This window comes from Prionailurus viverrinus, chromosome C2 (genome assembly GCF_022837055.1).
Source record: "Prionailurus viverrinus isolate Anna chromosome C2, UM_Priviv_1.0, whole genome shotgun sequence".
NCBI lineage: Eukaryota > Metazoa > Chordata > Mammalia > Carnivora > Felidae > Prionailurus > Prionailurus viverrinus.
Genome location: NC_062569.1, coordinates 154449142 through 154463094, shown reverse-complemented (window position 1 = coordinate 154463094; position 13953 = coordinate 154449142). Strand labels below are relative to the sequence as shown.

General features: G+C 40.6%; 1 protein-coding gene across 1 annotated transcript in view; it reads left to right on the top strand.

The window, feature by feature from the left end:
- Positions 1–13953, top strand: part of DSCAM (DS cell adhesion molecule) — a 632639-nt gene that overhangs the window by 357844 nt on the left and 260842 nt on the right. Inside the window, exon 9 of the mRNA XM_047874074.1 lies at positions 8664–8942. Coding sequence (XP_047730030.1) covers positions 8664–8942 — 279 coding nt within the window. The remainder of the gene's footprint in view (positions 1–8663; positions 8943–13953) is intronic.

The following is a 13953-nucleotide window of genomic DNA, read 5'->3' as shown; positions in this document are numbered from 1 at the left end:
CTTTTGTCATCAAGATAATTTGTAAGCCAGAGGGAGGACCTCTTTAGTTCTTTGATTCTGTAGCAGGATTCTCACACAGAGAGTCATGACACCGAGGCCTTTTTCTTCCAGGAAGCAACTTCGTTTGTGCCGGCATGGCTCAGTTGGGCTCCTACCCGAAGAACTGAGCCCCGAATGCCATGCGGCGTGTTTTTTATACATTTTTTTACTTTTCGTCTCCCATATATGGTAACACACAAACATGCAATCTGATTAAGTGGTCTCATGTTACATGGTGGTGAGGGATGTTGTCATGTACACGTATAGCCAGGTTACCTTGAGGTTTGTCTTTTTTTTTCTTTCCTTAGAGAGGAGACCCTCTCTACCACAATTCCTGTGCCTTACTGAATTTATTCAGGGAATATCTGTGCATTTACTGTGAATGGGCTGCAGTCAGTGGAAGGACCTGCAGACAAATAACCATTATGTATCAGCAGGTACCAGATGTCTTGAAAAGGGAGCAGCACAGGATGAGAAATATTTCCGCTCGCCGTGGGAGAGCAGTGGATAGACAAATAGGAAAACACCGATTTCAACACAACACCGTCAAAGAAATGTGTATGCAGGAGGTCTTTTAGGGACAGAGAAGATGGACATCTAACCAGTTCTGGTGCTAAGGTGGGATGGGAAGCCTGGAGTCAAGAAGAAGTCTCCAAGAGAAACTGACTTGGGTCTCGAAGGGGATCTGGAGACTGAAAAAGTCTCCGAATCAGCTGGCAATGGAATTGAGTGTTCACCGCAGAAGATGGTGGGAGTGGGCATGGGGTCCTGGGGGGACATGGGGCAGAAATGGGATCAGAGGATAGTTCCCTATGCTCAGAGTCAATCAGCCCGAAACAAAGAATCCCCAAGCAGCATGAGTCAGCACAGAGACAAGCATCAAGTTGCAGTGTTTGTTACCTTCTGCTTGATCCTAAAAGCAGTGAAGGAATTAAGGCAGAGGGACGTGCTCACAACTATGTTTTAGGACATTAATATGGTGGAGGTCTATAAGATCAGTTGCAGTGCAGAAAGATTAAAAAATTAGGGAGACCTGTTAGGGCGCAATGGAAAAGGTTTTAATAAAAGATGATGGTGGTGTGTTTGGAGGAAAAGGAGCCAGACCAAGAGATACTGAGAAGTGAAGCAGAAGAGACACCGTAGCCCGCTGATCGTGGCTGGAGATAAAGAGAAATGCACAATGAGGAAGGCTTTTATTATCCTAGCTTCTTGTAGCCGGGAGGTTTTGTAAGCGCTAACAGGAACAAACACTGAACATGAAGCTTAGATTAAGGGAAACCTGACACTTTTGGTTTGGGATTTGACATGCTTCTGGGACATCAAGATGAAAATATTAGCAGACATCTAAACAAGCAGGCATGAAGCTTGCGAAGGAGTTTTTGGTTGAAAAATGTAGAAATAAGTCAGCCGGAGAAAGACAAGTATCATATGACTTCACTCATATGTGGAATTTAAGAAACAAAACAGATGAACGTATGGGTGGTGGGGAAAAAGAGAAGAGAGGGAAACAAACCACAGGAGACTCTTAATGATAGAGAACAAACTGAGGGTTCATGGAGGGAGGTTGGTGGGGAGATGGGCTAGATGGGTGATGGCCATTAAGGAGACACTTGTTGGGATGAGCACTGGGTGTTGTGTGTAAATGATGAATCACTGAATCTACTTCTGAAACTAAATTGTACTGTATGTTAACTAACTAAAATATAAATAATAATAAATAAAATATAATGAAAAGTTAGGGAGAAAAAGAAAATGTAGATCGGGGAATCAGCAGCATGGAGTTAACATCTGGAGTGGAGGGACAGATGAGGTCATCAGGGAAACAGGAAGGAAGCAAGGCCAGGACCGGCGGCCAAGGAATGAGGTTTCCACCAGTGTAGGGTCAGTTGGGGGCACACAGTCTCCAGTGAATTGGAAGCCTCTGGTTTCTTTGGCATCTATTGGCCCCAACAATGCCCTTCGTACTCACACATCCTGCCCTCCTGAATCTCGGCCTCCTGCCTGTCCTTCTCTGGCAGGCATGGGCCCAGGACTGACAGCCTAACTTATGGTGAGTCCAGAGCAGCTCTGGCTCAGGAGATCATGCTCACATAGCAGTGCTCCATTGGCCCAGATGGCCATAACTGAATAAGTGAGGCCAGATCTTGACTTTATCTCCCCAATTCGCCCTACCAGTAGGAGTAGAGATGGCTCAGCACAACCTCGAATCAGAAGTCCGGGGCCCTTACGCTAATCAGACTGTGAAACAAAGCCTCACTTTTGTCCTTATCATCTCATCGTTATTGTATACTGGATCTATTTTCCTTTCTACTCCCTAACTCCCGGCTTGTCTAACATTCAGAGTGTAAATACATGTTCATTGTCACCTGGAAAAGATATTTTTCAAAACCATTATGCAATTAGGACTTACAAGACGTTATTTATTCCACTGGATGTGGGAAGTAGGGATGAACGTGATACAGCTTCTGCCTCCTGGGTCATTCTACTGAAGGGAAGAGGCATGTCCAAAGACTACTATGCTCATGCGCCATACTGTGACCCTTTCCTCTATAGGATCTTAGCAGCAGGCTCGTGGAGCGGGTAGAGGAAGAGTTTAATCCAGTGGTGTGAATAGAGCAGAGAACTACATCACCTGGGGCTAGGAATCTACAGTTTTGGAATCCAAAGCATGTTGTAAAGTAGCAGAATCGGACAAATAATCAGTCTTAGGAGTGGAGAGACAATTGAGTGACATGCTCCTCTCACAACAACGCGTGCTCCTCAGCCTCATCGTTTTAGAGTCACAGCTTGTATTTCAACAGATGGTACGGGGCGGTAAGCCTGTGCTGGTCCTGGGCATCTCCAGTGGGCATGTGGGCACCTCAAGTGCATGTGTAATCAGGACTGAGCTCCCAGAGATCAGCCATGGGCTTTGCATTTCCATAATGGACAGGATCCGCAGATGCAGTTTTTGGACTTTGTGAAACAGGCAAGATATAAAACAAGAAAACTTCTTGAAGGATAAGGAGAGAGAGTTTGTTGGACAGAACGGGGAAAAGGACATGGGAAGATGAGAATATTCATTGCTGTAACCAAGAAGACTGGCTTGAGGTAGGCTCTTGGAGCAGCCGAGACCAGAAGCTGCCAACCTGAGACTGTCTGGAGGCATGGGGAATTACAGCACAACTAGAAAAGAGATGATAAATGTGGAGTTGATCAAATTATATATGATGGCACAAACTCAGCCCCCATACGTCTTGACATCCATGTAACATATTTGCTTTTTCCCAGTGAGTTGTGGGCCCTGGGGCCAAAAAAAAATGGTAGGAGAAGGAAAGAAAGGGCGATGCTTGCTCATTGAGCAGCGTCTGTGCACCCCTGGGGCTCTGTGCCTGTGTGTTCCATGAAGCCCTCACCAACGCTCATGAATTGTGCTCTTTATCATCACCTTACACATGAAGAAACTGAATCACAGACTTAAAGAAAGTGGATGAGGAAAACACTGCAAATTACCCAAGATCGCCAACACCCAACCCATGTATCTTTCATGTCATACTTCTCTCTGGGAAGAAAATAACAGCTCTTTTTTTCCCCATAAAGAAGAATATACAACTAATTTTTGAGGGACAAGACAAAAATATATGAGCCTGACTTTAGAAAGAGTAAGTGTCTATAAATTAACATTTGGTTGCACTTGATGGTTCCTAACTGCTTGGGAGAGAGGAGCCCCACCAGTACAGAGAATGAAGTCAACAAACCTGGTAATTAGTGACATTTAGCAGATATTTATATGCTTTGTGAGGGCAGGTTAGGTCAACACCTGTTGTAGGTCACATTCCGCATTTCTGTTCCCGTGATATTACTACCTTTCACTGTCAAATAAGATTTCAGAGAATTTAGCTTGAGAGGTGATCTAATGGACCAGATACAGCAAGTGATGTGTCTCAAGTAGGGGGTTTGGCTCCACCAAAGTCATTGCCAGCACTTTTTAATCGCTTCGTTTATTTTTTGCCTCTAATTTTATAACTTACAAATGTACAGCAAGAGATTTGGGGCCCTCTAAGAAAATTTAAGCATTTTATACAGCAGACTTGTGTTCATGGCTAAAGCAATAGAGGCAGTCTATGTAGTGAGGTGAAAAGTGTCATGATCCGCAAATCAGTCTGATGGTTTAGTCTGCATTTTAAAAAGTACATCCTGATGTGGCAAGTAAAACAAATAACAAACCTGATTTTGACGTTTTTCTGGGAAAATGACTTTTCCCTCTAACAAAATCCTCTTTTTCATCATGAAAATCTTTAACTCTTTTGGGTGGTTTTTTTTCCTAAATATATTTTAAAATATTTTATTTTATTATTTTTTTCCTTTACAGATATACTGCTCAACACTTTATGTCACTTATATTAAATTATGTTTCTATATGTTGTATATCCATTAACAGAGTTTGACAGATTTTATGCTTTTGTGTTATAAATTCTATACAAGAATTAAAGGTGGACTTACACATCAAAATTGCAAAATACAGCATTCTATACTTGCCCACAGATTTAATTTTACCAGAGAACTGCATATTTCCATATGGCTATGTGTTGCAGTCTAGTGTCCTCTTTTTACATTTTTTTTAACATTTTTATTTATTTCTGAGAGACAGAGAGAGACAGTACACACAGGGGAGGGGCAGAGAGAGAGAGAGAGACACAGAATCTGAAGCAGGCTCCAGGCTCCGAGCTGTCAGCACAGAGCCTGACGCAGGGCTTGAACCCACAAACCTTGAGATCGTTAGCTGAAGTCAGACGCTTAGCTGACTGAGCCACCCAGGCGCCCCAGGTGTCCTTTTATTTCACCTTGATATTTCAAGTTGATATTTCCTTTACGTTCTCCTGCAGGACAGCCCTGGTAACCTTCCTCTGTTTTGTCTATCTGGGAAAGTCCGTCTCTCCTCAGTTTTTGAATAACAGTTTTGCTGGGTGCGACATTCTTGGCTGGCTATAGTTAATCTATTAACTATAACTTACAATTCGGAGTATGCAACTTTAGGTATGTACTATGATTGTGTATTCATTGCGACCATGCTGGTGATGAAGGGCAGTTTGTCCCAGCTCAAAATGTCCCCCAGCTGCTGTGCATCTTGCGCTCTTGTGTCTACATTTTATAAAGTTTATGCCCGGTCCCTCACCCCCTTGCTTGCCAACTCTGCCTTCTCACTGAGCCCGCATCAGTGTGTCTGTATTCTCAGCACCAGGTTTGGGCTAAGAATGAGATTGCTAAGAGTGTTATGATAGTTCAAATTGCAGTGTTGAGGGACACCGGGGTGGCTCAGTCGGTCATGAGTCCAGCTTCGGCTCAGGTCGTGATCTCACGGTTTGTGGGATGGAGCCACTCATTGGGCTCTGTGCTGACAGCTCAGAGCCTGGAGCCTGCTTCGGATTCTGTGTCTCCCTCTCTCTCTGCCCCTCCCCCCATTCGCACTCTGCGTGTGACTCTCTCTCAAAAATAAATAAACATTAAAAAAAAACAGTGTTGAAAGCAAGGGATTATCCTTTGAGCACTGCAGGTGAGGGTGAGCATGTGGGCTTCTGGGTGCTTGCTTTCACTGCATGGGAGGCACAGGTCTTCAGCAGTGTCTCTCTGTGGTTCAAATTTCTGAAACTTACTCCCAGAACTATAATTACATCCCTTAGAGTTCTATAAACCAATGAATTCCAGAAACTTTTAAATGACAGAATCTGTTTTTGCATTCTTCTTAAATTCTGATTCCTCTGTAGCTACTTCTTGCCTCTGTTCTTGAAAGTAACATGTACCTGCTCTGTCTCTATTCTAGAACTTTCTTTTGCTCTTAGAAGTAGACATCCTTGGGACACCTGGGTGACTCAGTCAGTTGAGTGTCCGACTTTGGCTCAGGTCATGATCTCACAGCTTGTGAGTTCGAGCCCTGCATCGGGCTCTGTGCTGACAGCTCAGAGCCTGGAACCTGCTTTGGATTCTGTGTCTCCCTCTCTCTCTGCCCCTCCCCCACTCATGCTCTGTCTCTGTCTCTCTCTCTCTCTCTCTCTCTCTGTCAAAAATAAATAAACATTAAAAAAAATTTAGAAGTAGAAATCCTCATAATGAATAATCACTGACAGTCTACATCCTACATATTGTGTTCTTAATAGGCAAATCAAAAATATGCTGTCTAACCTTTCTTGATCTGGAGAATAGAAAGTCAGTCCTATTTTTCTTCTCCCTACTATAACTGGTAGAAATGGAGTCCTTTCCTTTGCCAAGTGACCTTTCAACTTAACTGTTTTGCTGTTTCCTCATCTGAAAGGCTTACAAAATAGAACCAATGCTAAGCAATGGATTCAGGTGTCCTCGGATGTTTGTAGACCCCAGTGCTCGCGTCGACAGTACATATACTAAAATTGGAAGTTCATAAACTCCGTGCTAACTCATTCACACCTGACGGCAGCCCCCTCCTTCTACAGATAAGGAAGTGAAGGCACAGAGAAGGGGTTAAAAACTTTATTTAGTAGCACGGCTAGACTTAAACCCAGGTAGTCTGGCTTCAAAGTTCTTATCTCAAAAAAAAAAAAAAAAAGAAAGAAAGAAAAGATCTACAATTCAGATAATGAGCACCAAGCTCCTGAGTGCCTACGTTTGTCTCAGTGGACTGACACTCAGGTTCCTATGTGTAAGGAACTAAATAAGAGGAAATGTAGCTGCTTTTTTATTTAAAAAAAAATAGTTTATTAAGTGTCAATAATAAGTACATGTGTAATAAACATTTATGCCGTTTGGGTTAATATTTAGAGAAACATGAGCACGTCTGCTACAAGTTGGTACTTCCCCACCCAATGTCAACTATGAGTAATCACAGCCTAATCCAGCCTGATCGTTTCTACCAGCCCCAGCTAGAACCTCATCCCAAGATCTTTTTCTCCTGGTGTCAGATTGACTCGTTGCAGATTCACAGCTGTAACTTTACCTTGAGAATCAGCAAACTGTCAGCTGTCACCAGTTTTGACATTGAATGCGCCTGGTACCTTAAGCTATTTTTGTTTGTTTGTTTGTTTGTTTGTTTGTTTCTCTGGTGAGACCTAACTGGAACCATTTATTCACTCACCGGTCTAACTCTGGCTGTATTTGCAGTTCTGAGTTCTCTCTTCCAAATGCTTTTGAAAGCATATTGTAGGAGTAATAATAATATGGAATAGCAGAATAGCCACGGCTATGCTCTGTTGACATCTGCTGCCTATGACTATGCTTGAAAGCTCCACTGAACAGAGACCGAGGTGTTATGGTCATTGCTGTGTGGCCAGCACACACGGTGTTGTCACACGTATATCAGGAACTCAGTAGGCACTTCTTGTGTGAACGAGTGAATGAATGAATGGATGGATGGTGTCCATTCAGATGTTTCTCAGCTTGATCTCTTATATCTCCCCAAGCCTGATCATTGAAATGTATCTATAATTGATTTAGTGAACAAACTGTAGATATCCTACTATTTAATAATTTCATATAAAACCATCTGGTATAATAACTGATTTATTGCATGCATAGTAATCTCAGTTTACAACCTTGTATATTTCCAAACTTTTGAAATAAAATTGGTAAAATCTGAGCCCTCACTCCTTAGTGTACTAGTCCTATGGCCAAGGGCAAAGTAGTATCTTTGAATAAGTTTCCCTCTTTACGACTTGAGACTCTGAATAACAACCCCATAAGGCCGATGGGAAGAGCATATTGATAACTTGCCCTTGATCCCATAACCAAGAAGTAACCATGGTAGGATTCAAAGTTGGCTTCTCTGGCTCAGTTTTAAGCATTTTATGACTCTGACACCCTGTGAGACCATCCAGGAGTGGTCCTGAGGCAAGAAGGTAAACAGAAGCTTATCAGGGAGATTAAATCAGAAAAGAGCTTTCCAGACTGAGCTTGGCTGTGTCCATGGCTGGCCAGGTTGAAGGCTATAACCTTGTCCTCACTAGCAACACATCTCAGCAACTCAGGACATTGGCCATGGGACAGTCCATAATTTAAAGTCATGCACATGGCATGTGTAAAATTGAGGGTATAGAATGAAGACATGGTTATCCTAACATAAAATAAGTCTTTTTCATTAACACTTGCTGTTAGTTGGGCATTAGTCCTAAAAAAGCATGTTTAACAATGAAAGTGGAATCTCTTCTTGAACAGGCTTAAAGTATACCCATTAGCAAGGCATGGGATGCATTAAAGAGGGAACAGTAATTGTTGCGGTAGTATTAGTGAAACGGGAGAGAAATCTTTTCTTGTACACATCATTTTCAAAAGCTTCTAAGGAAAACACAGACTCAAATGCCTCTTTCACAATGAATAGTACAGAGTGTGAAATATTTTTATTCAAAAATGATTATGGTATTTTTTAAAGTTTGTCGAAATAAATTAAGCTTGTTTGCCAAAGTACAAATTAAGCCATGCTTTTCATTTAGAACAATGAGAAAATTCAAGTAACGGGATGGCACAACTTCACCTCTTCTCCCAGTGCATGTATTTACATGTTATGGAAGTGACTCTGTTACTCTTTCAATGTCACGCAAAGGGGTAAAAGGAAAAGAGAACGTAGAGCGTGCGTGCAATTCATTAGCCTCTTTCCTCTGTTACGTTTTCTTTTCTTTCAGTTCCACCTTTCATCCAACCTTTTGAGTTTCCAAGATTCTCCATTGGACAGCGGGTCTTTATCCCGTGTGTTGTGGTCTCAGGGGACTTACCCATCACGATCACTTGGCAGAAGGACGGCCGGCCAATCCCAGCGAGCCTCGGGGTGACCATCGACAACATTGACTTCACAAGCTCCTTGCGGATTTCCAATCTCTCCCTCATGCACAATGGGAACTATACCTGCATAGCCCGGAATGAGGCAGCAGCTGTGGAACACCAAAGCCAGCTGATCGTGAGAGGTAAGGAGAGGCTAGTGGGATGTGTGGCATCAGCACAGTCAAATTCAACGATGCTCACGGAGTGCATTCACTTGCAATAACGTGAAAATATTAGACTTTGCAGAATCTGCTCTCGTCCCATTCAAATAAAACTCACAACTGTAGAAGCCAACTACAAACTCCGCTAACACCAGACCAAGTCTTTATTTACCTAAGATATGAAGTTCCAAATAATTAGCAGCTAAGAAATGCATGCAGGAAGAAGTGAGAGTGGCATTTAATTGATGAGTGAGGCTTTCCCTGAATTAGCCCCCAAAGTCCATAAGCTCCTGCTGTGTTGCATTCACTCTAAATGGCACTTTTTATAAGAGTATTATTTAGATTGACGGCCTTAAAAATAATGTTTGTCGAATATCATTTGTCAAATCACACCTTTTCCAAAGAATCATAAAAGGGTAACTTTTCTTTTTTTGTTATTTTTTATTATTTGTTTTACTGAAGTGTAGTTGACACATAGCAAAGAGTAGCTTCCTGTATTTTTTTAGTTTAGTTCTAGAAATGCAAAATTAGTTTCAGTTTAGAAATATGTTTTGCTCCTCTCTTCTGTTTAGCATCAGACCTCTCATTAATTTAGAAAGCTATGATAACATTCATCAAATTAAACGAAGTGGGGTGGTATTTATTTAGAAATTAAAATAGGATCGTCCAGGGGTGCCTGGGCGGCTCAGTTGGTTAAGTGTCCGACTTCAGCTCAGGTTATGATCTTGCAGTTCATGGGTTAGAGCCCTGTGTCAGGCTCTGTGCTGACAGCTTAGAGCCTGGAGCCTGCTTCAGATTCTGTGTCTCCCTCTCTCTCTGCTCCTCCCCTGTTCATGCTCTGTGTCTCTTTCAAAAATAAATAAACATTAAAATTTTTTTTAAGAAATTAAAATAGGGTAGTCCAGCTTGTAGAAAATATTGGCAGGGGACTCGATGCATCTAAAATGTAGGCACCAGTCTACTTCACATCTCTCTTGTAGTCACCAAATTCCCATGAAGGCTCCACTCCACATGTGCAAAATGAGCAGCTAGTATTCTCTAATGTGTGTTGGGCACAGACATGTGGTTTTATGATTCTCCAAGAGCAGTATGCATTCATCTCTCAGCACAGTTTTCACCCACATTGTAAAAGCAACTGTATGAAATTTAAAGACTTATGTTAATGTTGATTACTGGCATTTTAAAGTCTCCAAATATTGGGGTCTCAGAGTAAGTGTTGGGAGAGGTTGATTTCCATTATCTTCCAAACATCTGAGCAGATCTGAGCAGATTGTTCCTTGATCAACAGATGCCTGTGGCTTTCCTCAGTCTTTGAATCTTGTCCCCATGACATCCTTGCTTCCTTTCTGGCTGAAAGGTAGTGCATTTTCTATGTAATGGCCAACAAAAGAAACTGAAGTATACTTAGAATTTATATGAAGAAACCAACTTTGTATTTGTAAAACATATTTTCCCTGAGCAAGACAATATATTTTCAGTCAGATACTGAAAGTAAGTGTTGCAGATGAGAGGAAGCACACCTTTTGCTTAGTAAAGTAAAAAGAAGCGTCTTTAACAGAAGTGAAGAAGAAGCGAGGAGTAGCAGTGTGACATGGGAGAGAAACGAGAAGGTCCAGACCTAAGGCATCCCAACATTTGAGGTTCCAAAATAAGAGAAGGAATTAGCAAAGGAAACAGAGAGGGAAAAGGAGAAGCCAGTGAAGTAAGAGGAAATCCAGCAGACTATGAAGTCATAGAAGCAAATTAGGAAATGTATCAAGAAACACAGGTAACAAAGTATATACAATCCCACTGGAAATAGAAAAAGGCAATCCAAGAATCGGCCATTGAGTTTAGGGAGATGGACATTGTTTGTGACCATGAAGAGTGGTGTGGTTGCAGTGAATGCCTAATTAGAAGGACTAAGGAACAGACAGGGAGGTGAATAAATGTGTGGGAATTCAAGAAAAGACAACTATTTTCATATTTTCAGACACATTGCTATGATGGGAGGCAGAAAACTGGTGGGGTAGTTGGAGGAGGACATGGGACAAGGGAAACTTACATGCTGATGGGAATGAGCCAGTAGAGAGGAGAGAAACGTGGCAAAGACAAAGAGGAGATAATTACAAGATCAAAGTCCTTGGGTTAGTGAATTGGAATTGGATTTTTTGCACCAATGGAGTATGTTAAAAACAGTATATAAAGAGCCATTGTGGGGTATTCTAGAAGATTGAACCAATAAAAATGGTTAGAAATTTTAGGGAGGTGGATTTTGGTTCAAGTAACTTGAAAAATAAATTTAAAAATTTAATGAATGGCACCATTGAAGAGTAACAGGTAATGGATTTGTCCACCTATCATTTAAAAAAAACCTATAAAACTGGTAATATATATATATATATTTATATTTATATAAATATTTATATATATATATTTATATATATATATTTATATATACAACCATTTCCAGGCAGTGGAAGGCAGGAAGCAGAGGGTTGTGATCCTGGAGAAAATGGAAATATAGGAGTTGAGCTCCAAAATGTACCCCAGCTCTCTGAGGCACTTTCCAAACCATGACAGAGGGATGCAGAGCCCAAGTAGATAACTGTGATCTTGCTGGATGGAGAAAACAGATAGAAATTTGGAAACCATCGAAGTGTGAGATTTTGTAGTGCTGGGGAATAGGGAGCTATTCAGAGAGCTCTAAAAATCTCCTTGTGAGTCTTTAGCTAAATACTACACTTCACATGCATAAGATGAGACTTCATGAAATCTATCAGAGAACAAGTACCAGGTAGATGTGAGATGAATGAAGAATTCAGAGGCTACACAGTGCTGGGATGTATTGGAGTTCTGAACAGCCAGAATAGAGAACACATGGAAATTCAGTTAAAATCTCAGAGGGGACACTAGGAGGAGAGCTAATCTATCCTTGGAATAGGGGCTATTCTAGACAAACCCTAAAAGAGCCTAAAAAGATCCTTGGTTGTATAAAACTTCGCCAGTGAATTAACTGCAAGAATAACATTCAACACTTTAAGTCAACAAAACCCATACTTTCAATAGCATAGCATATCCACAGTGTGTTACACATACTTACTAGATATGTAAAGAAGGAGGAAAATGTGAGCCATAAACAAAAGGAAAAACAATTAAAGTAATGGACTAATGGACACACTGATGTCCCAGTTAGCAGGCAAGGGTTTAAAGTGGCTGGCTACCCTCTTATTTCAAGGGTTCAAGTGAAAAGATACGTGCAGTAAATGAGTGCACAGGGAACACAAGAAGGGAAATGTAAAATATTTTTTAAAACAAGAGCCAGAAAGAAATTCTAACTCTGAAAGATATAATGTCTGAAATGAGAAATTCACTAGATCTATTTAATAAGATATAAAGAAATTGTGGTTTATATATACAATGGAATACTACTTGGCCATGAGAAAGAATGAAATCTTGCCTTTGGTAGCAACGTGAATGGAACTGGAAAGTGTTGTGCTAAGTGAAATAAGTTATACAGGGAAAGACAGATACCATAGGCTTTCACTCTTATGTGGATCCTGAGAAACTTACCAGAATACCATAGGGGAGGGGAAGGGAAAAAAAAAAAAGGTTAGAGAGGGAGGGAGCCAAAACATAAGAGACTCTTAAAACCTGAGAACAAACTGAGGGTTGATGGGGGTGGGAGGGCGGGGAGGGTGGGTGATGGGTATTGAGGAGGGCACCTGTTGGGAGGAGCACTGGGTGTTGTAAGGAAACCAATTTGACAATAAATTTCATATTAAAAAAAGATATTAAATACTGCAGAATAAAGGATTACTGAACTTGAAAAGAGGGCAAGAGAAAATACCAGATATTTTCACAGAGAGGTACAAGCTGGAGAACAGTAAACAGTGCCTCACTGAGCTTCGGAAAATGTCAGCCCTTCCAACATATACGTAGTTAGAGTCAGAGAAAAAGGTTCAGGGAAAAAATATATATTTGAATAACAATGATTGGAAATTTTCCAAATGCGAAGAAAAATGTAAATATACATATCAAAATGGTCAATGAAACCCTCAAAAAATAAGCACAAAGAGAAATCGTATCAGGGCTCATTATAATTGTATTGTTAAAAACCAATAATAAAATATTAAAAGTAACCAGAGAGAGTTACCTGGATGGCTCAGTCAGTGAAGCATCCAACTTCGGCTCAGGTCATGTTCTCATGGTTTGTGAGTTCGAGCCCCACATCAGGGTTTTTGCTGTCAGCAAAGAGCCCACTTCAGATCCTCTGCCCTCCTCTGTTTGCCCCTCCCCCAGTCATGTGCACTCTTGCTCCCTCTGTCTGTCACAAATAACCATTAAAAAAAAAAAAAAAAAAGTAACCAGAGAAATTAAGCTTGTTACATTCAAGAGGACCAAGTAAGAAAACTTTAGACTACTCATCATAAACAATTCAAGCCAGAAGAGAATGGAACAGCATCTTTAAAGTGCTGAAAGAAAGGTGTGGAGGAAGAACATTTATCAACCTAGGATTCTGTAACCAGAAAAATATATTCTTTTTTTTTTTTTAGAAAAATATATTCTTAAAAAATGGATGCCAAATAAAGGCATTTTTAGACAAGTAAAGGTTGAGAGAATTAATTACCAGCCAGATTTTACTACAGTAAATGTTAAGGAATGTTCTTTAAGCTAAAAGAAAACAATTCCAGATGGAAACTGATCTTCAAGAGGAATGAAGAGCTCTTGGTAAGATAAATTTATGGCTAAAGATAAAATATACCATGTTATCATTTTCATTTCTTTAAAAACATTTAGATGTTTAAACAACAATAATTTATAACATGCAAAAGTAAAATATACAACAATAATTTCACAAACAGGAAAAAGGAAAGTGGAATTTTACTTCGTAAAATTTATCCTATGTTATACATGAAGTGGCATGAAATTATTTGAACATAGATGTTGCTAGTTAAATACATACACTGCAACCTCTTGAGGAATTATAAAAAATGAAACAAATAGGTATAGA